The sequence below is a fragment of the Marmota flaviventris genome, chromosome 17 (assembly GCF_047511675.1).
Source record: "Marmota flaviventris isolate mMarFla1 chromosome 17, mMarFla1.hap1, whole genome shotgun sequence".
In the NCBI taxonomy this organism is placed as follows: domain Eukaryota; kingdom Metazoa; phylum Chordata; class Mammalia; order Rodentia; family Sciuridae; genus Marmota; species Marmota flaviventris.
In genome coordinates, this window is record NC_092514.1 from 71,268,245 (window position 1) to 71,292,328 (window position 24,084).

At 55.4% G+C, this 24,084-nt stretch overlaps 1 protein-coding gene across 1 annotated transcript in view; it reads right to left on the reverse strand.

Annotated features, from left to right (window-relative positions):
* Positions 1-10,882: 10,882 nt before the first annotated feature.
* Sdk2 (sidekick cell adhesion molecule 2) overlaps positions 10,883-24,084 on the reverse strand; it is a 137,308-nt gene continuing 124,106 nt past the window's right edge. Inside the window, exons 42-46 of the mRNA XM_071603864.1 lie at positions 23,906-24,070; positions 22,549-22,689; positions 22,166-22,304; positions 20,630-20,756; positions 10,883-11,585 (exon numbers count right to left, since the gene is read on the reverse strand). Of these exons, the coding sequence (XP_071459965.1) occupies positions 11,232-11,585; positions 20,630-20,756; positions 22,166-22,304; positions 22,549-22,689; positions 23,906-24,070 (926 nt within the window). The 3' untranslated portion in view covers positions 10,883-11,231. The remainder of the gene's footprint in view (positions 11,586-20,629; positions 20,757-22,165; positions 22,305-22,548; positions 22,690-23,905; positions 24,071-24,084) is intronic.

Here is a 24,084-nt window from a genome sequence, read left to right on the forward strand (position 1 = left end):
TCACAAGATAGTGGTTAAACAGCAGAAATTTACTGTGTCATAGTTCTGGAGGCCAGAGGTCCAGAATCAGCTGCAGGACAGTGAAGGAGGAAGTCTTCTGTATCACCTCCACCACCAGCCCCGCCTCAGTAGTGCTGGGGATGGAACCCAGGGCTCACGCATGCTAGGCCACAGCCCACATCCCCAACCCTTCACACCTCTCTTGGCTTCTGGTGGCCTCAGGCTTCCCCTGGTTCCAGACCTCCAAACTTACATGGCTTTCTTCCTTCCTTTCTTTCTTTCTGGTGCTGGGGATTGATCCCAGGGCCTTGTGCATGCAAGGCAGGCACTCTACCAACTGAGCTATATCCCCAGCCCATGGCTTTCTCTTTCTATATGTCTATCTCTGTGTCCAAATTTCCCCCTTATGAAGACACTAGCTGTACTAGATTAGGGTCCACCCAGTGACCTCATCTTAACATGACCATCTGTAAAGACACTATTTACACATATGGTCCCATTCCCAGGTACTGGGTTTTGGGGGTGGAGCATAGTTCAACCCATAACAGTGACCAAGCCTTGAAGGTCACTAGCATCTTTTCTGATACCAGTGCCTTTTTGTGATTGTAGGGGAGTAACATGGACTCTATCTTTTTTTTTTTTTTTTCTGGGCTGGGAATTGAGCTACCCCCAGCCCTGAACCCCACCTTTGGACGGGAGCAGGGTCAAGGACATGTGAGAAGGGAGGCATCTTTGCAGTCATTTTTAGAAGACGCAATCTGTCATAACCATGTTTTAAAAATACATATTTTTAGTTGCTAGTATTTAAGCATAAGGGGAATTTACATAAACTTGATTTCTAGTTCTTGCAAAATCAGAAGACTCTGACAACACTGTGTTTGCATTTCTCCAGGGTGGCAGCAGGTGAGAGAGGCCCCTTTTAGGCCTCTTCTTTGAGGCCCAGTGTTAGTTGTCCTGGAGTCACTGTGTGGAGCTGCTGTTCCCCTTCCACCCTCCAAGGGGTACAGAAAAAGCTCCCGGGAAGAGCCCAGCAGCGCCCCCTATGGTGAAATCCTGTCATGACCTGAACAGTCCTGCCCCCACCCTGAGAACCACAGAAGGCAACAGAAACAAGCCCGGTCTCTGATTCACAGCCCACGTCTGCAGGACTGGTCCAGGCAGGAGGCCGGGCCTGCGCAGGCACAGGCACATAGCTGGTCACAGAGGGAAGGCCAGGGTGCAGGTGGGGTGCCTCGAGAAAAGGCAAACAGTGGTCATCACTCCAGCCCTGCCCGTGGTCACCTCCTTCTGCCTGTCCCCCAGGGGTCTCCTTCCAGGAAATGACATTGGGACTACTTCTGAGGTAGCTTCCCCGACCTCTCACCAACCCCACCCACTTCTAGAACCTTCCCAGATCTTTCCAACTATGGGTCAAATCTCTGTGGGAGACAAAGGCCAGGAAAGGAAACAGTGCTGAGATTGCCAATGCTCTTCCCAGGAGCCTCGGACTGGACGCTAATTGTCTCCATCAAAGAACCCATAGCACAGAAGAGGCCCCGGCCTAGGAACCAGGGAACGGGTCTTGTTCTGGGTCCCCTGCAGGAGCAGGAGCAGCTCTCGACTCCCCCACCACCCCCGCCCCGAGAAGTCGAGCCCTCTTCAAGACCTGTTTTGTCTGAGGGAGTCTGCAGGCACTGAGGATGTCTCTGGAGACCCTCGCCCTGTTACCTCAGGCAGGCTACTTGGGTCTCCAGGTCTCTGTTCCTGTCTGTGAGATTGAATGAGTTCACCTGGTGCAATGGTGCACACCTGTATTTCCAGCGATTCAAGGGGCTGAGGCAGGAGGGTGGTAACTTTGAAGCTAGTCTCTGCAATTTATGGAGATCCTGTCTCGAAATAAAATTAAAATTTTAAAAAGGACTGGGGATGTAGCTCAGGGGTAGAGAGCTTCTGGTTTTTTCAATCTCCAGTAACACGCACACACCAAAGTAAATGAGTGAGTTTATGCAAAGTGTGGAAAGGTGTTCAAGTGAGAGCCCTGTTACTGTCTGCGGGCCTTCTTGGTGGTTGGGTCTCCTCCATCTCCTGCTGGACTGTTGGCTTCTAGCACCAGCTGGTGGATGTGGGTCCTGCCTTCCCCCTTATACTCCCAGAGTAGAGTGAAATGGCCAGGTCCCAGGTGTCAGGACAGAAGCCTGCTCTGCCTACCATGTCCCCAGCACTAGCAGGTCCTGCCTCCACCCACAAACAGGCTGGCTGTGCCCTGCTGCTGCCACCTCTCCGTGCCCCGGAGCTCCCCTATACCCAGAAATGGCCTCAGGGTGGGAGGCCCCATCTGTCAGTAGCATCTGTGATTGATAGTTTGCAGATTAATGACCGGTGAGTCTCCTCCCCTCCCCCTGGCCCGAGATTCTAGCTTGGAATGACTCCTTTGGCTCTCAGTGAGGGGTGGAAGCAATTTAAAAGGGGGAGGTTAGGGAGAGACAGGAAAACAAGCATCCCACAATTGCCAATTTAATTCAGGGCTGGCGGGAGTTATCTACAGAAATCTAGGCTCAAGCTGGGGAGGGAGCGGAAGGGAGGCCCGAGGTCCCTGGTCCTGGGGTCCTGCCAGACTCTGAGTTGATTAAACCTAAACTCCCAGAGATAACGATGCATGTGGGCGCTCCAAGGACAGCTGCCCGAGCACACCCTGGAGCTGCTGTAACAAATCAGCACCAAGCGGATGGCCTAAGCCAACAGCAAGGATGTTCTTGAGGAACAGGAGGACAGAGCCGGCTCCCTCCTAAGGCTCCAGGGGGATTCTTCCTGCCTCTTCCGGTTCCTATGGGTTCCAATCAATACTAACCCTTCATTGGCTTGGAGTAGCATCACTGTGATCTCCGCCCCTGTCCCCACATGGCCTTCTCCCCTGCGTGTGTCCCTGTGTGTCCTCTCCTCTTCATAGAAGGTCGATGGTCATTGGATTTATTGAATTTTTAAAAAACCAATGTGACCTCCTTTGGACTAATTACATGGGTAAAGCCCCTGTTTCCAAAGGAGATCACTTCCTGAGGTTCCTAGTGGATGTGATCTTGGGGAAGGAAGGACACAATTCAACCTCCTACCCTAACCTTGATTGCCATATCTGGGGATCACACCAGAGCCCCACAGAGGTTCCCGCAAGTGTGGACTTGACTCGAGTTGCCCCGGAGGTTGGCAGGCGCCTGATCCCCTTTGTTTCTGTGTGGCCCACGAGCTAAGAATGGGTGTTACTTTTGTTCATGATTCAGACAAAATAAACACTGGAATGATCTTTTGTCACATGTGAAGTTTGTGCCATGGCCACAGAGACTGTGACAATGTTTTCCTGACCTACCGCCCACCTAGAGCTTGGGGGGTCTCTCCATATGCCTAGGTCTCCTTTTCTGGGTCAAGCAGCATCTGTGTATGGCCCAAGGCTGCTTCATGGTTAGAAGACGGGGCACCAGGATGCCAGGTGGGCCAGGGTTGGAATTCTGCACTGATAGCTGTCCTTACCTGAGAACAGGGACAGTCCACATCTGGGGCTGCCGTGAGGGTTAGCCAAAACACAGGCAAGGCCGACTGTGGTGCCTGCTGGCCTCGGGGTTTGGTCACCTCTCACAGCTCCAGCCTGCTGCGGAGGTGTCAAGCCACAGCGGCGCAGAGACCTCTTACATGCCACAACCCACATCTCACCCACTATGATGGACGCTCCCAGGGAGCCTCTTTGGGCCTAACGCCAGAGGAGAGTGTGACGGAAGTGCAAGTGTGTACCGTCCGCCTCGGGCACAAGAGTGGAACTTTCCAAGGAGACGTCCACAGCGGGAGGCACAGGTAGGGGCCTGCTGGTTCTTATGTGGCCTCGGAGCCACACCCCACCTTGCTCTGTGCCCTGCATGGACTGAGTCCTAGAGCCCTCAAATCCCCATTGGGAACTGGGCTTAGATGACAGGGAGCATGGGCAGGATGGAGCAGAGGAGGGTTGGGAACTGTGGCCCCCAGCACTCCTCTCCTCTGCCAGCCTGTCTGCAGGTTCCGGCAACCTCTTCCTCCATTGGCCATGTGGGGCCCGGAGGGAATGACCTAAGATTTCGGGTTTCCTCTGGATGTGATTTCTAGCTGGGAAGGGTCCTGAGGAAGGGTAGAACTCGCCTTGTTGAGGGAGCGAGGTGAGGAAGGGCAGAGGTGAACCGTGCCTGAAGCAGGGGCTCTGGGTGATTCCCCCCCACAAACAGCCCCAATCCCTCGAGGGTTGTTCGGCTACGAATCCTGTGCACATGCAATCTCCCTTCTAATGACCACACACTTTCTGTGAGGGGTACAGAGCAGTGATCACCACCTCTGCTTTCCAGAAAGACAAACTGAAGTTCTGTTTGGTTTGCTTGTGGTGCCAGGGGTGGAACCCAGGGGTGCTCTGCCACTGAGCTTTTTATTTTTATTTTGGGACAGGGTCTCACAAAGTGGCCCAGGTTGGTCTCCAACTGTGATCCTCCTGCCTCAGCCTCCAGACTTGCTGGGATTGCAGGCATGCACCATTGCACGTGGCAGAGAGCTGACATTTTTCAAGGTTGGCCTGAGCCCTCGCCTTTTGCATACAGTGGAGACTTAAAGGGGGGGGGGGTGCGGTGGCCATCGAGCAAATAAAAATAGGGGACATAGTTGGCAGTCCTTGAGGCCAATCCCATTGCCATGGAAACAGTAGTCCTGGTGGGTTTGGGATCGCCCTTCCTCATGCAGGGAAGGAAGGAGGATGAGGGTCAGGAGAAGGCCCTCCTGGGTCACCTGTGCCTAAGAGGTTCCTTACCTACCCTTGGCTCCACAAGTCACATGCTGGAGAAGGAGAGGTTGCATTTCTTCTGTGGATGGGGTAGCCGTGGCTGGTGGAGGGCGACCTTAAATTCAAGTGGAAGCTAGCTAGTGTCACGGGGGACCTAGGTCTCCCAAGTGCACGCTCCTTTCGGTGAGCCTCACTAGCCCAAATGACCTTTTCCTGTTTAGAAACTCTGGAAGCTCTAAAAACCTCTGCAGTTTCTGAGCTGGGGATGGCCAAAGTCCATGCCCACCGTCCACCCATAGGGAGAGACCAACCTGGAATTTGAAAATGAATGAGGGGGAAGATTGGAATTAAGGGATACTGAGAAGCTTCTCCAAGGTCTGCAGCTGCTTCTCTTGTGTGTGCTGCAAAACGCTTTCTTTCAACCCCATTATTATACTGGATCTTTCAGCTGGTCTCAAGGGTAGATTGGGGCCCACTAGCTTCCTCTGAGAACCAAGAGGCACTTTATTTATTTATTTTTATTTTTAGATTTTTTGGTGTGATGCTGGGGATTGAACCCAGGTGCTCATGAATGCTGGGCAAGAACTCTGTCACTGAGCTACATCCACAGTCCCCAGAAGGTCTCCCGGATTGCAAAGGACCATTGTAGAATGAGTTCACCCTTCAGATTCCCAGTTCAGAATCTCTTCCATGTCATTATCCTTTAGCCAAACACCCGCAGGCATGGGCCTGGAGTTGCTTCTAATGTGGGAGTGGGGGTCTCAATTATGTGTAAGATAAAAATTATGTGTAGTCAAAAATTACCCTTGAAAACCCCTTATCAACTTGAAAATTGGTTATAAAGACCAGTGTACATGGTTTGCACTGTAATATAAACAGTAGCTCTCTTATCTGACCTCCTCTTAACAGCGAGTCACCTTAATGGATACCCCGTATGCCCTCTGCAAAACACGCTGGCGTCCTGGTCCCCCAGGGTTGGAGGCCAGAGTTGAGCTGTTTACAAAGAGTCAATTATCCCCAACTTGTTTACGCCAATTGTGCTTTTCATAGTAATTCCATAATTTAATCAACTCCGATGTACATGGGTAAAATAAGAGTAGAAAAGGATGATAGTTTTTCTCTGAAAATCATGTTGAAAGCCTGGGTAAAGGGAAGCTGTTAAAAATAAAAGGGTGTGTGGAGTCAGCCATGGGCAAGAGCCATACAGCATTCAGGCGAGAGAAGGAAATCTAGGGTTCCGCAAGCCCTGATTTCTACATGTTCTTGTTTTACCTTAAAGCAATAGAAGCAGGAAGGCACCGAGGATTCATTATAAGTGTGATTTACAAAAATAGATGCTAACTCCATACTTGGAGCCCATTCTGAAAAAAAAAGATAATTCCATGGCCCCCAAAATTCACAGAATAGTGAATGAATTTGCATTTGTGCTTTTAAAGTAAAAACTATTATATATATATATATATATATATATATATATATATATATATATATATATATATATTGATTTCCCCTGCTTTAACTGTATTTTGATTAGCCGAGCAGACTTGATATGCATAGGTGTCTGATGGGCATTTGACAACAATGTCGACCATGTACACTATGGTGTTCATTGAGGGGCATTGAATACACCCCCAGCCCAGTGCTGGGGATTGAACCCAGGGCCTCACGCATGCTAAGCTCACACTCTACCAGTGAGCTACAATCCAGCCCCTATACGACTCTTAAAAAGATTTCTCTTTTATTCTCTTTCCTTTCTTGGAGTCCATCAGACTTAATTTATGGGGTGTCAGTGCGGAATAATGCAACACCACTGTGCTCATAAATTAAGCAACCTAAGTCCTAACTCTAAACCTGGGTGGATCAATGGGTTTGATCCTCTGTTCCACAAGGCATTTCTCAGGACAGCCACATGCCTGGGAGCCAGGGAACTGGCTTTGGAGAAATTCAAATAAAAATGGGCAAGAGGGGAGCCTTAAGCTATCCGAGTGGCAGCACTGGCCTCTCCAGCCTGACTGCTTTAGTGCAAATCCTGGCTCTGCCACTGCCTGAGGGGAGGCCACACACACCCTGTCTGTTCCAGCTGCCCTGCTAGGAGCTACCACAAGGGTTTCATGTGTTACAAAGTGTAACGTGATTACAGCAGTGCCAGGCGCAGCGTGAACCCATGCGAGTGTTCGCTCGCGCTATCGTTATTGTTATTTATCACTCTCTTGCATAATGCACCTGGGTGGCTCTTGCCCTAGATATCCATACTCTATCATTTATCGACCTACTGGGGGTTGAACCTGGGCCACATCCCCAGCTCTTTTTATTTTGAGACAAGGTCTCAGCAAGTTGCAGAGACGGGCCTCAAACTTGTGATCCTCCTGTCTCAGACTCCCAAGTCGCTGGGATCACGGGTGTGCTCCACAACTCCTGCTTATCCTAAAGATTTAAAATAAATAAAATAGCTCATTTCACTCGGCACAGATATGCCCCCATCTTTGAATGAAGAGATCAGAGGGTCAGGTCCTGGACTGTGCCTGGGCCCCACGTGGCTCACAGTGGGCGTTTGGGGGAACAGATGGCTTGAACATGACACTGGGCTAGGTGTCCCCTTCCCCTGCTGGGGAGGAAGAGAATGAATGCTGCTTCAGAATTCCAAAACAAAAGTTTATTTATAAAATACTGACAGTTTGACAGGACATGGGACTTCTCGTGGTATATATTTCAAATCAATTTAACCTTTCATTTAAAAAATAAACCTGCTAACAAGCTATGTGACATATACATATATATTCTTCTTACAGATAGACACCTGCCATAATGAATTCTCTCCCATAATTTTTCTTTTATATCTTTTAAATCAAAAAATAAAGATCTGTATTGATTTCGTTTTTGGAGTCTACATGGGTGAAGAAAGGTAACACATTTAAATGCTTTTGGTTATTTTTATGGAAACAGAGAAGAGGGGGTGGTCCTAAGGGGGGCACCTGTGCTCAGGGTGGTGGTCAGGGTGGTGTCCCTGGACAGGACCATACAGAGGCACTCGGGAGCTGGTGGCGGCTGCTCAGAGGGTCCCCTGCTCCCCTCCTGCCCGCTGGCCCCTCCGCCAGTGTGGGTACTTTCACTGTGTTCTCTGGGACGGTGAGGGGAGCCCCTGCCCAGAGTGTCCAATCGTTAGGTACTGGCACCTTAGGGGTTCTGCCCAGGAGGCGCGGGCAGCAACAGAAGGCCTCTAGAAGCGCGCATGGACGAGGCAGCACCTCTGTGTCCTCATACCTCTGCCTCACGGCAGTGTTAGATTTGGGGAGGGGGCAGGGGTGAGGGGGGCAGCCTGGGTTTACAAACTTCTTGGAGCCCTAGAAGGAAGGTGCTTCTGGAATCCAGGGCTTCTATTTGGTTCTTCTTGGCAGTCTGGGTGCACAGCTCACACAAATGCAAGAGGCACAGCCAGGATGGGGAGAGGTCAGCCTGGCGAGCCATACTTGGGCTCCTGGGGACAACACCGGAGTCCCTTGGGGCACAGCAAGGCAACACCAAAGGGGCCAGGTGTGTCCAGGTGTGAACCTGCGGCCAGCAGAGTTGCACAGGTAGGGTCCTGGCATCACTGGCTCAGGATTTGAAGCCAGGAAGGCTCCCCGTTACCCCTGGGCAGTGCCCACCACACCCTTCCGACGTGGCCAGGTGTCTGGGAGGAGGTGCCAGGAGCCTCCACGCTCCACCGGCCCAGTAGATATGTAAACGAGAGCAGAGAGACGTCTCTGTAAGACGAATCTGAGTTCCACAGCTGGAGACCCACCTGGGCTTCCAGATGTGGCTGGGGCAGTGGAGACACCACTCCTGATGGGTGGGCGTTGACGAAGGGGGATGTCCACCTTGGGCCCAGCCTGACTTCCTGGACTCTCCTAGTGGCTGTGACTCACAGTGTCCTCACCCTCTTGGGCAACAGATCCCAGTCACATCCCCAGCACAAGTCACCCAGGCCATGTGCGCCTCACGGGGGAGACGGCCTCGGCCATCAGAGGGAGTTGCCAGAGCCCCTTTGCGGAAGTGGGTGTGTCCTGTGCACATCAGTGTGGTGTGCGAGTGGGTCAGCACGGGTGTGCATGGGCACGTCCTGCACGGGCACGTGGGTGGCAGCAGAGTGTGCAGGGAGCAGGGGAGATTTTAGTGCACCAGGTGATTCATTAAAGGCAAAGGACGATCAGCCTCATGTGCGGATCATACACAGGATAAAATTTCTCAGCCCTGCCTCCTCCCCAGAGCTCCCTCACTGGGTTGGGCTAAAATAATTCCCAAATGCAAACTGGGAATTTCTTTAAATGGTTAAATGCTCCAGAGAAAGGGAAAAGGACGAAATTGTTAAAGAAGAGGAAGAGGAGGAGGAGGAGGAGGAGGCGGCGGCAGAAAGGGCAGTGGCATGATCACGTGCAGCGTCTGAAGATGCACTGCTGGGGGGCAGATGCTGCAGGGGCCACGGGTCCCTCTGACTCCAGGGCAGCCTCCAGACAAGGCCTGGGGGCCTTGAGCACCTGACTCCCTAGAGGAGCTGAGCAGCCCTTCCCAAGGCCCCCGCACAGAGAAGCCCCTGTCTGCACCTGGGGTCAGCCTCCCACACCGCCCCACTCACATTCCTTAGGGGCCAAGGAGCCCACGCAGCCTGGGCGGGCTCTTCCCTTCTGAGCTCTTGACCCTGACTTCCCTTCCCGGTTGCCATTAGCACAGCGGCTAACTTGGGGCCGGTGGAGAGGGGTCTGGGCTCTCTCCCCTCGACTCATTTCTCAATCCCCGCCTAAGGCCTCCCCTTCCTCTTCTCCTCCCCCACCAAAACAGGGTATGGCCCCCTCTCCAGCAGGGCAGGCAGCGTGGGTCGAGCACTCCACTAAGGGGCCCCGGGCCGAATGGGACATGCCCAGGCGGGGCCAGTTCCTCTGAGAGGCAGCCGTCCACCCACAGTGACGAGCTAGTCTTCGGCAGACTTCACAGGGCTGCTTGCGGTCACCTAGGGGACACAGATAACCCAGGGAATCTGCTGGAAAGGCTCCTCCTTAAACTGCTGCGGTAGAAGGCTCAGACTGATGGCAAGGTGAGGCCACCAGAAGCGGCTTTTTAAAGAACATTCCTTGGAGCAGATCATGTGTGTGAAAGCCTCTCCTCCCGCCAGCTATTCTTGTCCCTTGGTCCCATCTGGCCCGCCCTGCTGGCTGGGCTCACCATGCATCTCAGATGCTGTGTCCAGTTTAGACTGGGCTTCCTGACCAGCCCCTCCGTGCTCCCGGCTCTGGCCCAGCCAGGAAGACGTCACTCGGGGTTGGGGCATCCTTCGGCTCTGTAAACCAGGTGCTGGGCAGACTGAGCATATGGTGGCTGCTCGGGCCTCTGGCTCTGGGCCCTGAGTGCTGCGCTTAGCAGGCGACAGCAGAGACAGAGGGACACAGATCTGAAAGTGATCGATGCTGCGGGGCCAGGAGGGCCCAGGGGATTCTCTGGGGAAGGATCCTGGAGCCTTTCCTTGCACATGTGAACAGGACACGTGTGCACTCAGGTACACACACGTGCATGCGGCCGGGAGGAAGATGTCCGCTCAGGGGAGAGTGGTACGTCTGTCCAGGCAGTGATCCTCACCCTGCCTGACCCCTCAACCTATCTGACTTCTGCAACGTGTAGCACTTAATTTTCCCCGGGGACCCCAGCAGCCGCCTTACACCTCTGCTCCCCAGGTGGAGCCTTGTCTGTGCTCAGGAAAGGGGATCAGGTAAAGGGAGGCAGGGTTCCGTTATACGGGAACTCTCCCCAGCCCACAGGCCCTCTTCCTTGTATTCACAATAAAAAAATAAAATATATATATGTAGGTACAAGAAAGTCGCTAAGCAGATTCTCACCCGTTAGTTTCTTTTCCTTTTTCTAAATAAACCAGATGTGTGGTGGACAGGCTGAGCAGGGAGGGGAGCAGTGGAGGTGGGTGGCAGGGCGGGGGTGGCCAGGCCATGACATCCGGCCAGGCAAGGTGCAGAGGGAGAGACAGGCTCTGGCCTGGGATACCTGTCCTTTCTGCAGAGGAGCGCGGCGGAGGGCCCAGGAACCAGCCCGTGTCAGAAGGGGGCAGCTGGCCACACGTCGAGAGGCTTCTCCATCCTGCGGCCTCGCCTGCTGTTCAGCCTGGGGTCCCTTGCCCTCTCTCCCTCTCTCCAGGGGCACGACCCCCTCTGCCCACTGCCTCAGTGAGACAGCCGCGTCCCCAGCCGTGCAGATCCTCAGAGTAGTGAACCCCACCGTCTCCACGCTCACAGCAGACTGGCCACGTCCTCTTGTGATTTCCTTCTCCCTACTTCTCAGCACCCGCTTCGCTGGCCCCGCAATCCCTGGAAAAAATAAGCTCGGGAGGTGAAGAGTTGACTGGGTCTCTCGGTGTTCTGTTTTCTGGCAGGTGGTTTGGGAAGCGTGAAGGAGGAGTTTGGTATCATTTTTCTTTCTTTTTCCTCTTCCGACGTCAAACAAATGATGAGAATCCCGCTATAGGTGCCCGGGAGCCAGGGGCGAGGCTGCTGGGGGGACGGTAGAGGGTGCTCTGTTGACTTGGGGGGTTCGGTGGGTTTTGGGGCGTTGGAGTCCGGCTGGCCTTGGGCCGGAAGAGGCTGCCCTGCTGGGCGCTGTTGCTATTGGTGACGGTGGCGTGGTCCGGCTCACCGGAGTCACTCTCAGTGTAGCTGTACGCCTGGGCCCGCGAGATGCCCTTCTGCTGGCGCCTCCAGGAGTTGTAGTACGTGGGGTCGCTGATGTAGTGGTTGACGAAGGAGTGGGCCTTCTGGGGGTTGGGGTCGACCTCGTACTCGCTGTCACTTCCCTGCGAAGACAGAGGATTGGGACATCAGTGGCCTTGTGGGGTCAATTCAGCACGACCAGGGCTGGAGGGCACAGGGTCCTGAGGCACCAACGTCTATGCCGCCCCTTTCCAGCCTTAAAGGGGGGAGGTGCCCTCACTGCCAAGTGGGCCCTGCACCCGGATGCCCTCTTCCTGCTTCTTCAGAGCAGAGACTGGACAGAAAATCTGCACCATAGTGTTGGCTCGGGGCTGGTGGACACAGTTGTCCTCTGTTATCTACAGCCATGTTCCAAACCCTCAGTGGATGCCTGGAACCTGAGATGGTCCCGAGCCCCACGGATGCTATATGTTTCCCTACATCCACATCCACGGTAAAGCTTAACTTATACATCAGGCACGGTCCAGATGAAGAACTACAGCCATCAAATGGAACAATTAGAACAACATGCTGTAAGAAAGGTTATGTGAATGTGATCTCTCTGTTTATCTCTGGAATTTTCCACTTCATACTCTGGGCTCACAGTTAACCACCAGCAACTGGAACCACAGAAGCAAAACTGAGGGGTAAGGAGGAGGGATACCAGAGTTCCCATCTTTTTTTTCCAATCCAGGTGCAACTCACATTAACATAAAGCTGCATTCTTTTCAGTGTGCAACTCAGGGTGTTCAGGTTTGCTCTCTATGTTGTAGACCCTCCCCTGTACTAGCTCAGAATGCTTTCATCACCCCAAAGTAAAACCCAGTCTCTCCCCCTCCCACCCCTCCCTCTGCAACCACAAATCTGTTTTCTGTCTTCAGGGATTTACCTATTCTGGACATTTCCTATTAACGGAATTATATAACATGCAACTTTCCATGTCTGACTTCTCGACTTAGGGCGAGGTTTTTGAGGTTCACCCATGTGTAGTAATCTGGGTTCAAACTGATTCAGGGGACCAACAAGAGCCAGATGAAATCTTTGGAGGCTGCTAGTGAACAATGTAAGTGCCTACCCAGTTCCAAAATAAAAATGACACTTCGTTACAAAATAAGCACAGGAAAATATCAACAAAGGTTCTGGATTTTCATGCGGTGACAACTGCGGGCCCCACCCCGCTTTGGAAATGTAAAATATCAAGTTGTTCTTAAATGCCTTTGGGTACTCTGCTGCTCTAGGTACAGGCCTCATCCTTCTCCTGGGGATGGAGACAAGAGTCAATCTGGGGTGTAAAGTAAAATCCGACTCAGGGAACTAAAAATATGGCGCACCCTTCCCCCACCCCCTCCCAGCAATGTTTTGAGAACTAAAAAGACAACAGATGGGAAGTCTTTGGGAGAGAGGAGCCTGATGTTAGTGAAGGGCGCACTCCCAATGAGAGCTACCCGCTTTCCTCACCCCCTGCCCACTGGTGGCAGCCTGGGTGCAGTTAGCAAGAAAACCCAGTTAGCCCCAGGCAAATGCGTTTGGGACGCTGCACGGAGTTCTGCAGCTGGACCTTTTCCCGAGGGTCCCCGCCGTGGGAAATGAAATGCACAGTGTTCCAACTTGGGCCCTCTGGGGACACTGGAGCAGGCCCTCTCCATGACTGCCGACTCGCTCCTCTCATTGGTTTGCACACCTCTGCGCCCAAGCTACCAGAGCACAGATCTGTTTGAGGACTGAGGAGGACCCAGGGCAGAAAGGGCGTGGCTGGAGGCCGCGTCTAGCTGGGCTGCCGCACTGGCCTGCCAGGTTTTCCCCAGCCCAGCAGGCTCTGCACTCCTCCACTCCTGCCTGGAGGCCCCGGGAGGGAAGGACCCTCCCTCCCCCAGTGGGGCTGAGGCCTCCCAGCCCATCTGCTAAGTCGTGTTCTCTGGCCCCTCTCCTCACCCCTCTGAGCCCCTGCCATCCCCTTACCAGCCCCAGCAGACACTCCCCACTGCCCAAGACAACAGAGAGCCCTGCCCCCAAGGCACAATGCAAGCCCCCCTCCATTTTTTTTTGCCCATTGCCCAGCTGCTGTCTGGGGAACAAAAGGGACACACGGGCAGGAGAACTCCATATGCTGAGGGTGGGCACCTGAGGCTGGGGGTCCCTTCTGGAGGAGCCGTGAGGGGCTAGAGGAAAGGGGGACGAGGGGAGCCTGCCCCACAGGCTCCCTCCCAGGTCCGGTCTCACAGTGTCCAGCATTTCTAGAGGTTCTAGCATTTTAGCCAGCCTAGGTCCCAGCCTTGGAGAGGAGACCCAGGTCACTCGGGCTGCTCCAGAGCCAAGAGTCTCTGGGGTGAGGTGACAGCGACATAGTCAAGTCTGCTCTGGCCCTTGCCAATGGGGAAGTGTGGCCCATGGCTCTGGCTCCCTCAGCCTCAGTGTCCTGTAAAGTGGGGGGACCCCCACGGTCCACAGGTGGAATGAGGTGACAGAGGAGAGGGGGCTGGGAGAGAGTGAGGTGGTGCTGAGGGGAGGGGCAGACCTATAGTGAGGGGCCTTGAACACCCCCCCCCCCAGGGGTCCAAAGGGAATAGGGAAGCTGTTTACTGCTCAGGCCACTGGGAAGTAGGACAAGGTTCAGATTCTGTCCCCTAACCTCCTCTGCAAAGTGGAGCATGTCTGGTGTCTGGTCTGGGGGCAGGATGGGGTCTCTCTGCCCGTCCTGGAGGCCCAGATCTCATTCTTGCAGATCATCACCGTCCCAGGGGCTGCTCTCTCTTCAGCACCTCCTGGGTGCTAGGCCCTGGGCAGAGCAGGATCCCTGCCAGGGCTGGGAAAGCCAGAGCCAGAGCCTGGGAGAGTCTGGCCCTCCCCCTCCCCCAGCTCTCCAGGGCCAAGGAGCAGGGTCTTTGCATGAGCAATGGCTGTCCCGCCTCCATCGCCCAGAACATCTGTTTCTTTTCGGGGTGGGGGTGGGGTGAGAAGAAAGAGAGCTGGGGACGGGCTCCTATTGCAGCTTTTGGCTCTCAGGGCCTCTGCGGTAATTGAATGCAGCTTCCCAGGAAGGGCCCAGAACAAAGGGGCCTTTCAGGGGCCGTCCTAGCCAGGCCACCAGCCACTGCCTCAGCTCCTGGCCTCTGAGCAGCAGTGACTGGCCTGGGAGGGGGAGCACGGACCCAGGCCTGGCCATGGGAGTGGGGAGGCCGCGAAGGCGGTGGGACCCCAGAGAAAAGACCAAAGCAAAACGGAGGGGACAAAGCCAAGCTCCTCTGCTTTCTTGTTCATCTCCCGAACCAGACTCAGCAGCGCCGGAGTGAGGAGCCACCCGGGGCTCCGAGACAGGATGGAGGGGCCGGGCAGGGGTCGATAGGCTTGCACCCCACGTGTCTGGGAAGAACGTGTGGCCTCCCGGGGAAGCCTGCTCCGTACCTGTGGTCCCAGGGGCTTTCTGCCCTGCCCAGCCCTGTCCCTTGGGTACTCTAACCCCTGAGCCAGCCGGCCCACTTCCTGCAGGGCTGCAATGCAGCCTCTTGGAAATTAGAGCCAGGAAGGGCTGCCATCCCATCTCCTAGGTCTTTTTGAAGGACTTCATTGGATGTCCCCTCAGAGTTCTGGACTCTGGATGCTACAATTCTCCCAAGAATATCCCATGAAAAATGCCAGCGCAGATACAATGTCATACATGCTACCTGTGCCCTTACAGGTAGTAATTAATGGCCAATGCCTGCCCACCCCTCAGCTGGCAGAGATGCCTGGGGTCAGGGGTCTCAAGGGAGGTCACTGAGGTAGGGTTGGGGTGACTGAAAGAAAATCTCTTCAATTCCCCCTGTGCTGGGAAGCTGGGTGAGGCCAGGCTGCAGTGGACACAGCCCTCAGAGCCAGCTGGATCTCATTTGAGGCCCAGCCACCTGCCCTTCTGAGCTCTGAGACCAGAGCATGCTGTGGACTCCTCTGAGCCTTTGTTCCTGTTGTGGGAACAAAGTGGGGTGCTTAGATGTTAACCAAGAACCGTCAAGAGCACGGAGCTCGGAGCTCGGCACTCAGCAGGTGCCCATGTGTGGTTTTGCCTCCCTCCCCTTTCCCTGGACTCTCTCTGGGGTGCTTCTCCTCCAACCTGGCTGCCAGGGCCTGGGTGGGCTGGGGTTAAGGAGAAGCAGGAGACAGGGCCCAGCCTGTGGAGTGGTGGCCCAACCTCATGGACAAGAGGCAACATGGAAGAGACCAGAGACGCTCAGCAGGGTGCAGCGCTGCTGGGCAGGCAGGACCACCCCTGAGGCAAACCCTGCTTCCTCATGTCCGACCCAGCCCTGTTCACGCCAAATGAATACCACCCCCTCAAGGCGGCCCTCCCTGGGCCTCTGCGCGGACCCAGCAGCCTTTTCCTCAGGACTGCCCCCTGCACTGCCCATGCCCGACGCCACGGAACAGAGATGCTCATGCCACTTTCTTCCTGCAGCTACTCACTGTGGTTCCGCGACATCTTAACGAGAATGAAACAGGATTCTTGGCACACACGCGGTCTCCCCTCGTAGATCACAGCGCGCAATAATGGAGGGTCTGTCCTGCCCCCTCTGGAGCTGCCACCAGCAAGCCGCGTCTGGGGCTGTCCCGTGGCGCGAGCAAACAGCTCTTGACGAAATGCACCGCGGAGTGAGTGAGTGGAAGAGCCCCAGGAGGGCAGAGCCAGTGCCTGCTCTTCCCCGGGCCAACCCAGGTGTGCGGGGCGCACGCAGGTGTACTGGGAAGATGCATGGAGGCCCCCCCTCAGCCCCCTCCTCATCTCAATCTAGAAACAGCCATAACCCCCTCAGTGGCTCCCAGGGGCCCTGAGGACCAAGTAATGTCACCTCCCCAGCAACCTCCAGCCATCCTGGCTCCTAAGGACCACGGGCTCCGTGGGCTCCGTAGATAGTATCCCCAACACGATTTGTCCTGAATGTCTTCTTCGTACTTTTTTTTTTTTTTTTTTGGTATTGGGCACTGAACCCAGGAGCACTTAACCACTGAGACACACCCCAATCTTTTTAAAAAAAAATTTTTTTTAGTTGTTGATGGACCTTTATTTTGTTTATTTTTATGTGGTGCTGAGAATCGAACCCAGTGCCTCACACATGCCACTGAGCCATGGCCCCAGCCCACCCTCAACCCTTTTTATATTTTATTGAGGTATAGGGTCTTGCTAAGTTCCTGAGGCTGGCTTTGAACTTGTAGTCCTCCTGTCTCAGCCTCCCGAGCTGTTGGGATCACAGGCGCGGGCCACCACGCCCCCGGCTCTTCTTACTTCTTTCAGTGAAGCTTAATGCCCTTATAATGAGGGGCCACCCATGACGCTGCCCAGAACTGAGTATCGAGATTAGAAGGCGGATGCCATGGGTTTGGCCTTTTTTCCCCCATTGAGATTAATTTCTGTGCTAAAGATTTTTTTTTTTTCCTACCAAACTTGGGCTGTTATTTTGAAAACGGAGTTGGAAGGCGGCCATAAGTGCATTTTTAGAAGTTCCGTCAAATGAGCCACAGGCTCTTTAAGTCTCATCTTTGGGTGTGCCTCCCTCTGCCTGGAGCCCCTTCTGCACTGCTCCAAGCACAGCTCTGGGCTCCCCACTTTCCCTGCTGGGGGAGAGCTGGCCCCTCCCCTCTGTCCCTCCGCACTTGGCCCCATTGTGGCTTCTCTCTCAGGGAATCACGTGGGCTTGTTTATAAGTCAAATTGACTTTTTGTTTATTACCATATCACAGGAAAGCGGCTGCACAGATTGCCTCCAGTTTGGGAGAGTGAGATTTGGGTGGTCGGACTTAGAATATGAACCAGGTGGCATATGCCCAGCTCACTTGGAGGGAGACTTCAAAAACGTAGGCGGTGATTCTCTGGAGCCACTGAAACTTTGGAGGAAGCTGCTGATGGTCTTGGGGGACATGTGGCAAGACACGAAGGGAGACTGGCATCAGCTCCACCATCTTCCCAGAACGACTTCACTATGGTGGGGGTGCCACACTCTAGACACCGTCTTGGAACAGAGTGGGCTTACTTATGTGTGGACGGAGGGTACTGGAGGGGGCCAGCTGCTTTGTCTCCAAGTATCTCTGTCTCCCAGGACCACGAGGAGCTCCTTGGTCTCAATCACCTCCATGTCCTAAGAGTGAGCTCCAGGAGCGAGCCTGGAGACGTGTGTGTGTGTGTGTGTGTGTGTGTGTGTGTGACTGACACCTTCCCAGGGAGCATCCTGGACGTCCTTCCCAGGACCACTGGTGAGCCGGGCCCCCACAGCTCCACTGCCCTCTCCCAGTAGCCCTGTGGCTGCACCATGCTTCCACCTCGTGAGGGTGAAGGCCTGCCGAGGACCCTCCTGGTCACGGGGTTGATACGGGACAGAGTGCCCTCCTACGCCAGGCTCAGCCACCGGGAGCCACCTTTCCATGCATGTGGCCACAGCAGCCCTCTGTGGCCACAGCTGCAAGGGGGTCTTTTGGGGAACACTTCAATGCCTAGAGCTCCCTCCTCTGAGTATCTTTGTTCTTCAAGGACAGGCTTGAATTTTTTTTTTTTTTTTTAATCTATGGTTATTTGTCAAATGTATCAAGTTAGCGAAGTGGCAGGAATGCTCCCTCTCCTTAAGTGTGTCATTGACGGGTTCTGAAGACTTTTCCAGAAAGGTCTGCACTGGCCTGTGGGTGGGTCCTGGAGACAGGGCTGAACCAGGACCCAGGCTCTGCAGCCAGGAGCTGGCATCTGGGGCTTGCACCTCTGGCTCTTGGACCTAAGCTACCCCACTCCACCTCTGATCCTCCTGTGTACAAAAAGATGACACCAATGCTTCAGAGGGTTGTCACTATCATATGGTGAAACACGAGGGACATGGGGGGGATGGGGTCACCAGTGTGACTTCTGATGTGTGAGGTAGGAGTTGGTGAAAAATAAATGATAACTTTAAACCACGAGTCTTTGTTGTGGTGTCCTGGGAACCTGTACTTGGCCTTGAGTCTGCTTTGGTTGATTAGTTTCCTAAGTGTCCTTTGATTTCATTTTTAAAATTTTTTTTTTTTTTTTTGGTGGTACCTGGGGTTGAACCCGGGAGGCCTCTATCATGGAACCACACACCGAGCCCTTTTTATTTTTCATTTTGAGACAGTATCTTGCTAAGTTGCTGAGGCTGGCCTCCAACTTGTGACCCTTTTGCCTCGGTCTCCGAGTGGTTGGGGTTACAGGTGTGGGCCACTAGGCCTGGCTGATCTTTAGCTGTTTTAATTAAGTGACTGTTTATGGAGTGCACAGGTCCCAGCCCCTGTGGACACCACATACAGGGACTACGCGGTGATCCGGATGGCTGCTTTTCTGGAACAAGGCCTCAGAGCCAACGGACCCAAGACAACATGGCTGAGCCCCAACACAAACCCGAGCTATCTCCACCTCCCCAGGCAGGCACCCAGAGCCTGGGCTGGATTGACCAACCCCAAAAGGAGTGTGGGCATTCTGCTGTGACAACTGCCTTCTGGAGCCTGGGGAGCCCCCTCTCCCAGGGCAGTGCTCCAGGGGAGTGACTGGTTCCCAGTTGCTATGGGAACAGTGCTCAAGTGATGGGCTTCTTTAAGCAAATCAGACCAAGGGCTTAGCAGAGGGAGGGTTCTGGGCACTCTGGGTCCACCCTGAGGGGACTTCTGAGGTCAGCTGGTCTGGAGCACAGGGTGTCTTTCTTTAAGGCTAGGAGGCCCTGGCATGGTCTCCTGGCCATGGGACTACTCTGTCCCCAGGAGATTCCTCCAGATTCATGCAGAGCCGGTGACAAAAAGGCCTTGAGATATGCAGGCAATCTCTCCTGTCCTGGAGGGCTTGTCCCTGAGGTTGAACCCAGGCAGTAAGGGTGGGGTAGTGATGTGCTCTGCAGAAGGTCAAAGCCACCAAGCAAAGCAACACAAGAAGCCCCTCTTGCTGGCTGCTTCTAACCACAGGGTCCTGTCTTGCACCCAGGACTGACAGGAGTCCCATGCAACTGCCCCATGGTCAGAGAAAGTCCCTTTATCTTTGTCAATTCTACCTTGGATGTCTAGAATCTAATGCTGGTCAGCATCTTTGGGGAAAAGAAAGAAAAGTCGTGTGTTAGGGGAAGGACCCAGCCTGTGTGTGCTCGTGAGTCCCCCTAGTCGGTGTGGCCGCACGAAGTTAAAAGCTGTCACAGGCTGAATCACAAGGCTTCAAGCAGCTTTGTCCCCCACCAAGTCCCAGGGAAAGCCAGGCTAAGTTGGGGTCTCTGCCCACCAACTGTGAGCTGTGGACGTAGGTGGGCCTTTCCGGCTCCGCCAAGCCCAGCCGTAACCCTGGAGCTGAGCAAAGCAGCGTGGTTCACCGTTGCAGTGCGTCGTCGCACCTCCCCACAGGTCAGCCTGCTCCCTCTGGCACCTCTTGCTCCTCTTGGAATGTCCTCAGCCCCCTTAGCTGAGTGTCTCCATTGCCTGGCCCACCTAATGACAGCTCTAAGCTCTGTCTTCCAGAGTTCGGGTTCCCCTACCCCAACATAAAAGGCAGCGCTGATTGAACGGCTGCTGTGTGCCAGTCCTGGGCCAGACTCTCAGGGAAGTCCCCCAGAGCACCATGAGATGGCCTATGACCACCCCTGCCTGTTCTATGGGGGAAACTGAGGCTCAGAGAGGTAACCTAGCACATCCAGAGCACCCCAGTTCAGAGGCAGAAAGTCACCGACCAAAGCACAAAGTCTCATTGGTCTAACTGCTTCCTGTCCTAGGACCCTGGACTTGGGATCTCCTTTGACCTCAAGGAGCTGGGCTGAGCAGCTGTCCAGGGCTCTGGCTGCAGGGCGAGGTAGAGCTCCTCCTCTCCTGCCCCTGGCCTTCAGCATGCTCCTCTGCTGCTGAGAAGCTGGTGGAGGGTGACCCCCACAAGTCTAGGGGACCACGCTCTCAGGGGATCTCATGCGATCTAGAGCCTGTCAGTCCTGGGGGCAAACTATGAGCAGAACCGGGGGGTGGCACCTGACGTACAAATGACTTCTGGTGAGTTCTTGGGCCTTCTTAGTCTCTCTGGCCCCAGGTAGGGAAGGAGGGAAGGAAGAAACCCATGTGACGGGCCATCTGCCTCCGCTGCAGAGTCCTCTCCCTGCACTGCCCCTCGCTGGGAGGGCTGCTCCCCTGCCCTGTCCAGGGCACTCAGCCCTCTGGCCCCTCACCTGAGAGTCGGAGATTTCCGAGGGCTTCTCTGTCAGACTGCTGCTCTCTGCTGGGATGAGGTCATTGTACTTGGTGACATCCTCATCCGAGTAGTGGAGGCTGCCGGGGCTGGGCCGGGGAGGGGACCTGGAGAGAACAAGGAGGGGCTGAGAGATGGCCTCACACAGCGCAGCCTCCCAGGCCGGGGAGATGCAGCCAGGCCCCGAGGAGCCCAGGCCACATGGGTTCCTCTCTTCTGTGGCCACATACCTTCGGCTGGCCCTGGGGAGAGGAGCCTGGAGGAGGAGGGAAAGAATGGGCACCGTGCTGAGGCTGCCCTGGCAACATGCAGGGTGCACCGACCCTGTGGCTGCCTTCAGGGCCCTGGAGCCTGGGGCTGGTTTGGTGCAAACAAGATTCTCTGTGTACTCACAGTGGGCAGGGGACACACAGGGGCCTAGATGTGCACCCGGTGGGCGGGAGATGTAGGGAGAGGCAGGAGGTGAGGCCATTGGTGAAATGGCCCCTTGTTCCGTGAGGCAGGGCCCTGGAGCCAGCCTGGCGGGCTGCTGTGGCATGCAGGGCCCGCTGGGCCTGCCACACAGCCTCCAGTGGCCCTTTCTAAGGAAGGTCGGATTTGGCCAGGGATGAGAGCCTGTGAGCCCCGCCTTCTGTCCTCCCCTCTGTCCCCCACCGTGAGCACACACATGGCTTGTCCCTCCAAAACAGAGACAGAGAGAAGCTTTGTGAGTCCACCCTGAGAGAGGCTCCCCCCTGCTTGCTGCGTCCAACGAGCCAGGAATGTCAATAGGGCCGAGGCTGGGGACAGGAGCCCCTGGCTGCAGTCACAACCCCCCTGGAGCTCCTGGGGTAGAAAGTGACCGCATCCTATGGGCAGAGGCCCCAGCGGTGGCCCCTGCCTTGGAAGAGGGCAGCCTGGCAGCAGCGGGGCTGGATGGAGTTAGAGAGGAGCCAGAGCAGCAGAGGCCGGACAGGTGCCGTCGGCTTCCGCCTTCCCTCGGCTGCTGCAGCGGGTGGCAGGTGGGCGGCTGCGGCATTAATACGGACCAGGGAGGGGCTTCCACACTGTCCCAGATGGGGAGGGGATAGGCCACGAAGGACGGGGTGGGGGTGCACCTGGCAAAGGTCCCCGAGGAGCCGAGGAGCCGGCTAGGTGCCTCAGCGGGCCCGGCTCACCTTGGGTCATGTGACCCCCTGCAGGCAGGCACTGGAGCGGCTCGCCCTGGGTTAACTTGCAAAAATTCCAAGTTGCTTACATTCTGCTGCCACTGAGGGGTCCACTTAGAACCCACCTCCTCGTGAACTCCCCGGTGTGCCCTGGGCTGTGGCTGCGCCTGGGGAACCCATGGAACTGTCTCTGTGCCATCGCTCTCAGCCCCAGAGTTTGAATGCGGCTTCCCGGGACCGAGGGAGGCCAAGTGGGCAGCGCCTGCTCTGTGGTCTTCCCAGCACGCCCCCAGCCTGCACTGCGGGGCCCTGAGCTCTGGCCCCCAAGCCCCCATCCCGCACCCCTCCCCGCGCGGAAGGCCCACTACCTGGTGTACAGGCCGTTCTTTCGGCAGAAGGAGTTTTTGACGGACAGCCGGCGGTTGTTGAGTTCCAGGGCGGGGAAACTGCTTTCGTCCAAGCTCATCATCTCCCCGTGGCCCAGGGCTCCGGACTTGGCACTGCTCCCTGTGGTGGGGGGAGAGGTAGACACCTCTAGACCCTTGGCCTCCCAGCCCACCTACTCCCTCACCCGGCAGGGCTCCCCTCTTTCTGCCGAGCTGAATAAGAGACTGAGATGGCGTCCAGGAGCCCGATGTTCCCTACCTGAGCAGGGCACGGCCAGGAGAGCAACCTGCCCACCCCGCCCTGGCCAAAAGGGAGACACGCGAAAGTCCAGTCCAGCGGCAGGGCTGGGTGCCGGCTCACTCACCCGAGTCTGTCTTCTTGGCATATTTCTTGCTCTGGCCTCGGATGATGAGCACAAAGACCAGGAGCAGGATGAAGATGAGGCCCACGAGGGCGATGACCACCAGGAACCACCACTCCTCGTAGAAGGGGTTGGCCTTCTGGGCTGGAATGAGGATATGGGTGTCAGGTCCAGGGTGCTCCTGGCCCAAGCCTCCCGCCACAGCTGGGGCCCTACCACTGCTCATGCAGATTAGGGTCGGTGGGTCTCTGTCCCCCGAAGGGGGAAGAATGTGAGACAAGGTGAAGGACTGTTTCATCTTTGGCAAAGGACAGCCTCGGGGGCCGTTTTACAAAAGGCTCTGGGGTTGCTTCCTTAGGTAAGAGCTCTGGGATTGACTCATGATGTCTGCCAGGGACACAGGAACTGGGGCAGCAGAGTGCTAGCTGCTTGTCCTTCTCCCTCCTTGCTAGGCAGACTTGAATTTGTGTGGGTGCTTCTCTGGCCCGCAGGAGACCTGGGTGAGTTTCCCCAAGGTTCCGTTTAGATGGAACTTTTATCTGGTGGCAGAAAGCAGGGACTTGGGAGGCTGGACCATGGAGCCTGAGGATGCTCTTCCTGGTCCGGCTCCCTTCTTTCAAGTACTGTGCTTCGTGCACCCAGCCAAGAGGAATCTGGGTTGCTGCTGGTGAGGGGTTGCTCTTCTGCCCCAGTCAGAGCATTTCTAGCCCTTGACTCGGTTCTAGCAACCTGGGCGAAGGAGCAGGTGCATGGGGGTAGGGGGGAGGCTGTGTTTCTGAGCTCATCCTGTGTGTAGGAATTTTGAGCTGCCTTTGTGCCTTGGAGAAAGGGGCTGTACAACTCCAAGTAAAGTTAGTGATCCGATCTGGATCCTGGGTGTAGACGTGGTCCTGTGTGAGCTCTGAGATATGCCGGCTGGGAAGAACAAGGAGTGGGGGCGTCTGCCTATCTGAGCTCACCTAGACGCTGCTGAGTCAGGTCCTCGAGGCCCCTGGGTTAGCTGCTGTTCTACAGGATGCTGGCCCCGTCTATTCCAGGAAGCAGTTTCCGTGGAAACAGTTTATGGCCTGGCACCCTCAAACCTCCTGGGTGGTGAGCTCCAGGAAGTTCTCATCTGGGGTCCACTGTTTTGCCCTATCCAGGGCCTCTGAAGTCCCAGGAAGGGGATCCCAGAGCTCCAAGGCCCTCAGCTTCCCCCAGAGATTGCAGCTTTGGGGAACTGATGGGACATATCATTTTGTGGCCACCCCAATGTTTCTTGTGCCCTGGTGTGGGGTCTCTCCTCTTCCCCCACTGCCCAGTCACTGCCATCAAGGCTCTTCCATGGGGCTCCCCTGCTCCCTGTCCCACAAGCCGGTACCTGGCACAGACTGGGAAGGGCTGCTAGGGGTGCCGAAGCCGTAGTCGTTGACTGCGATGACCCGGAAGTCATAGCTCACGCCCGGCCTCAGGATGTCCATGCTGAAGGTGTAGGAGCTCACCTCCTTGGGGATGTCTTTGATGAGGATGTCCCAGAGCCCCTCATCTGCAAGAGCACAG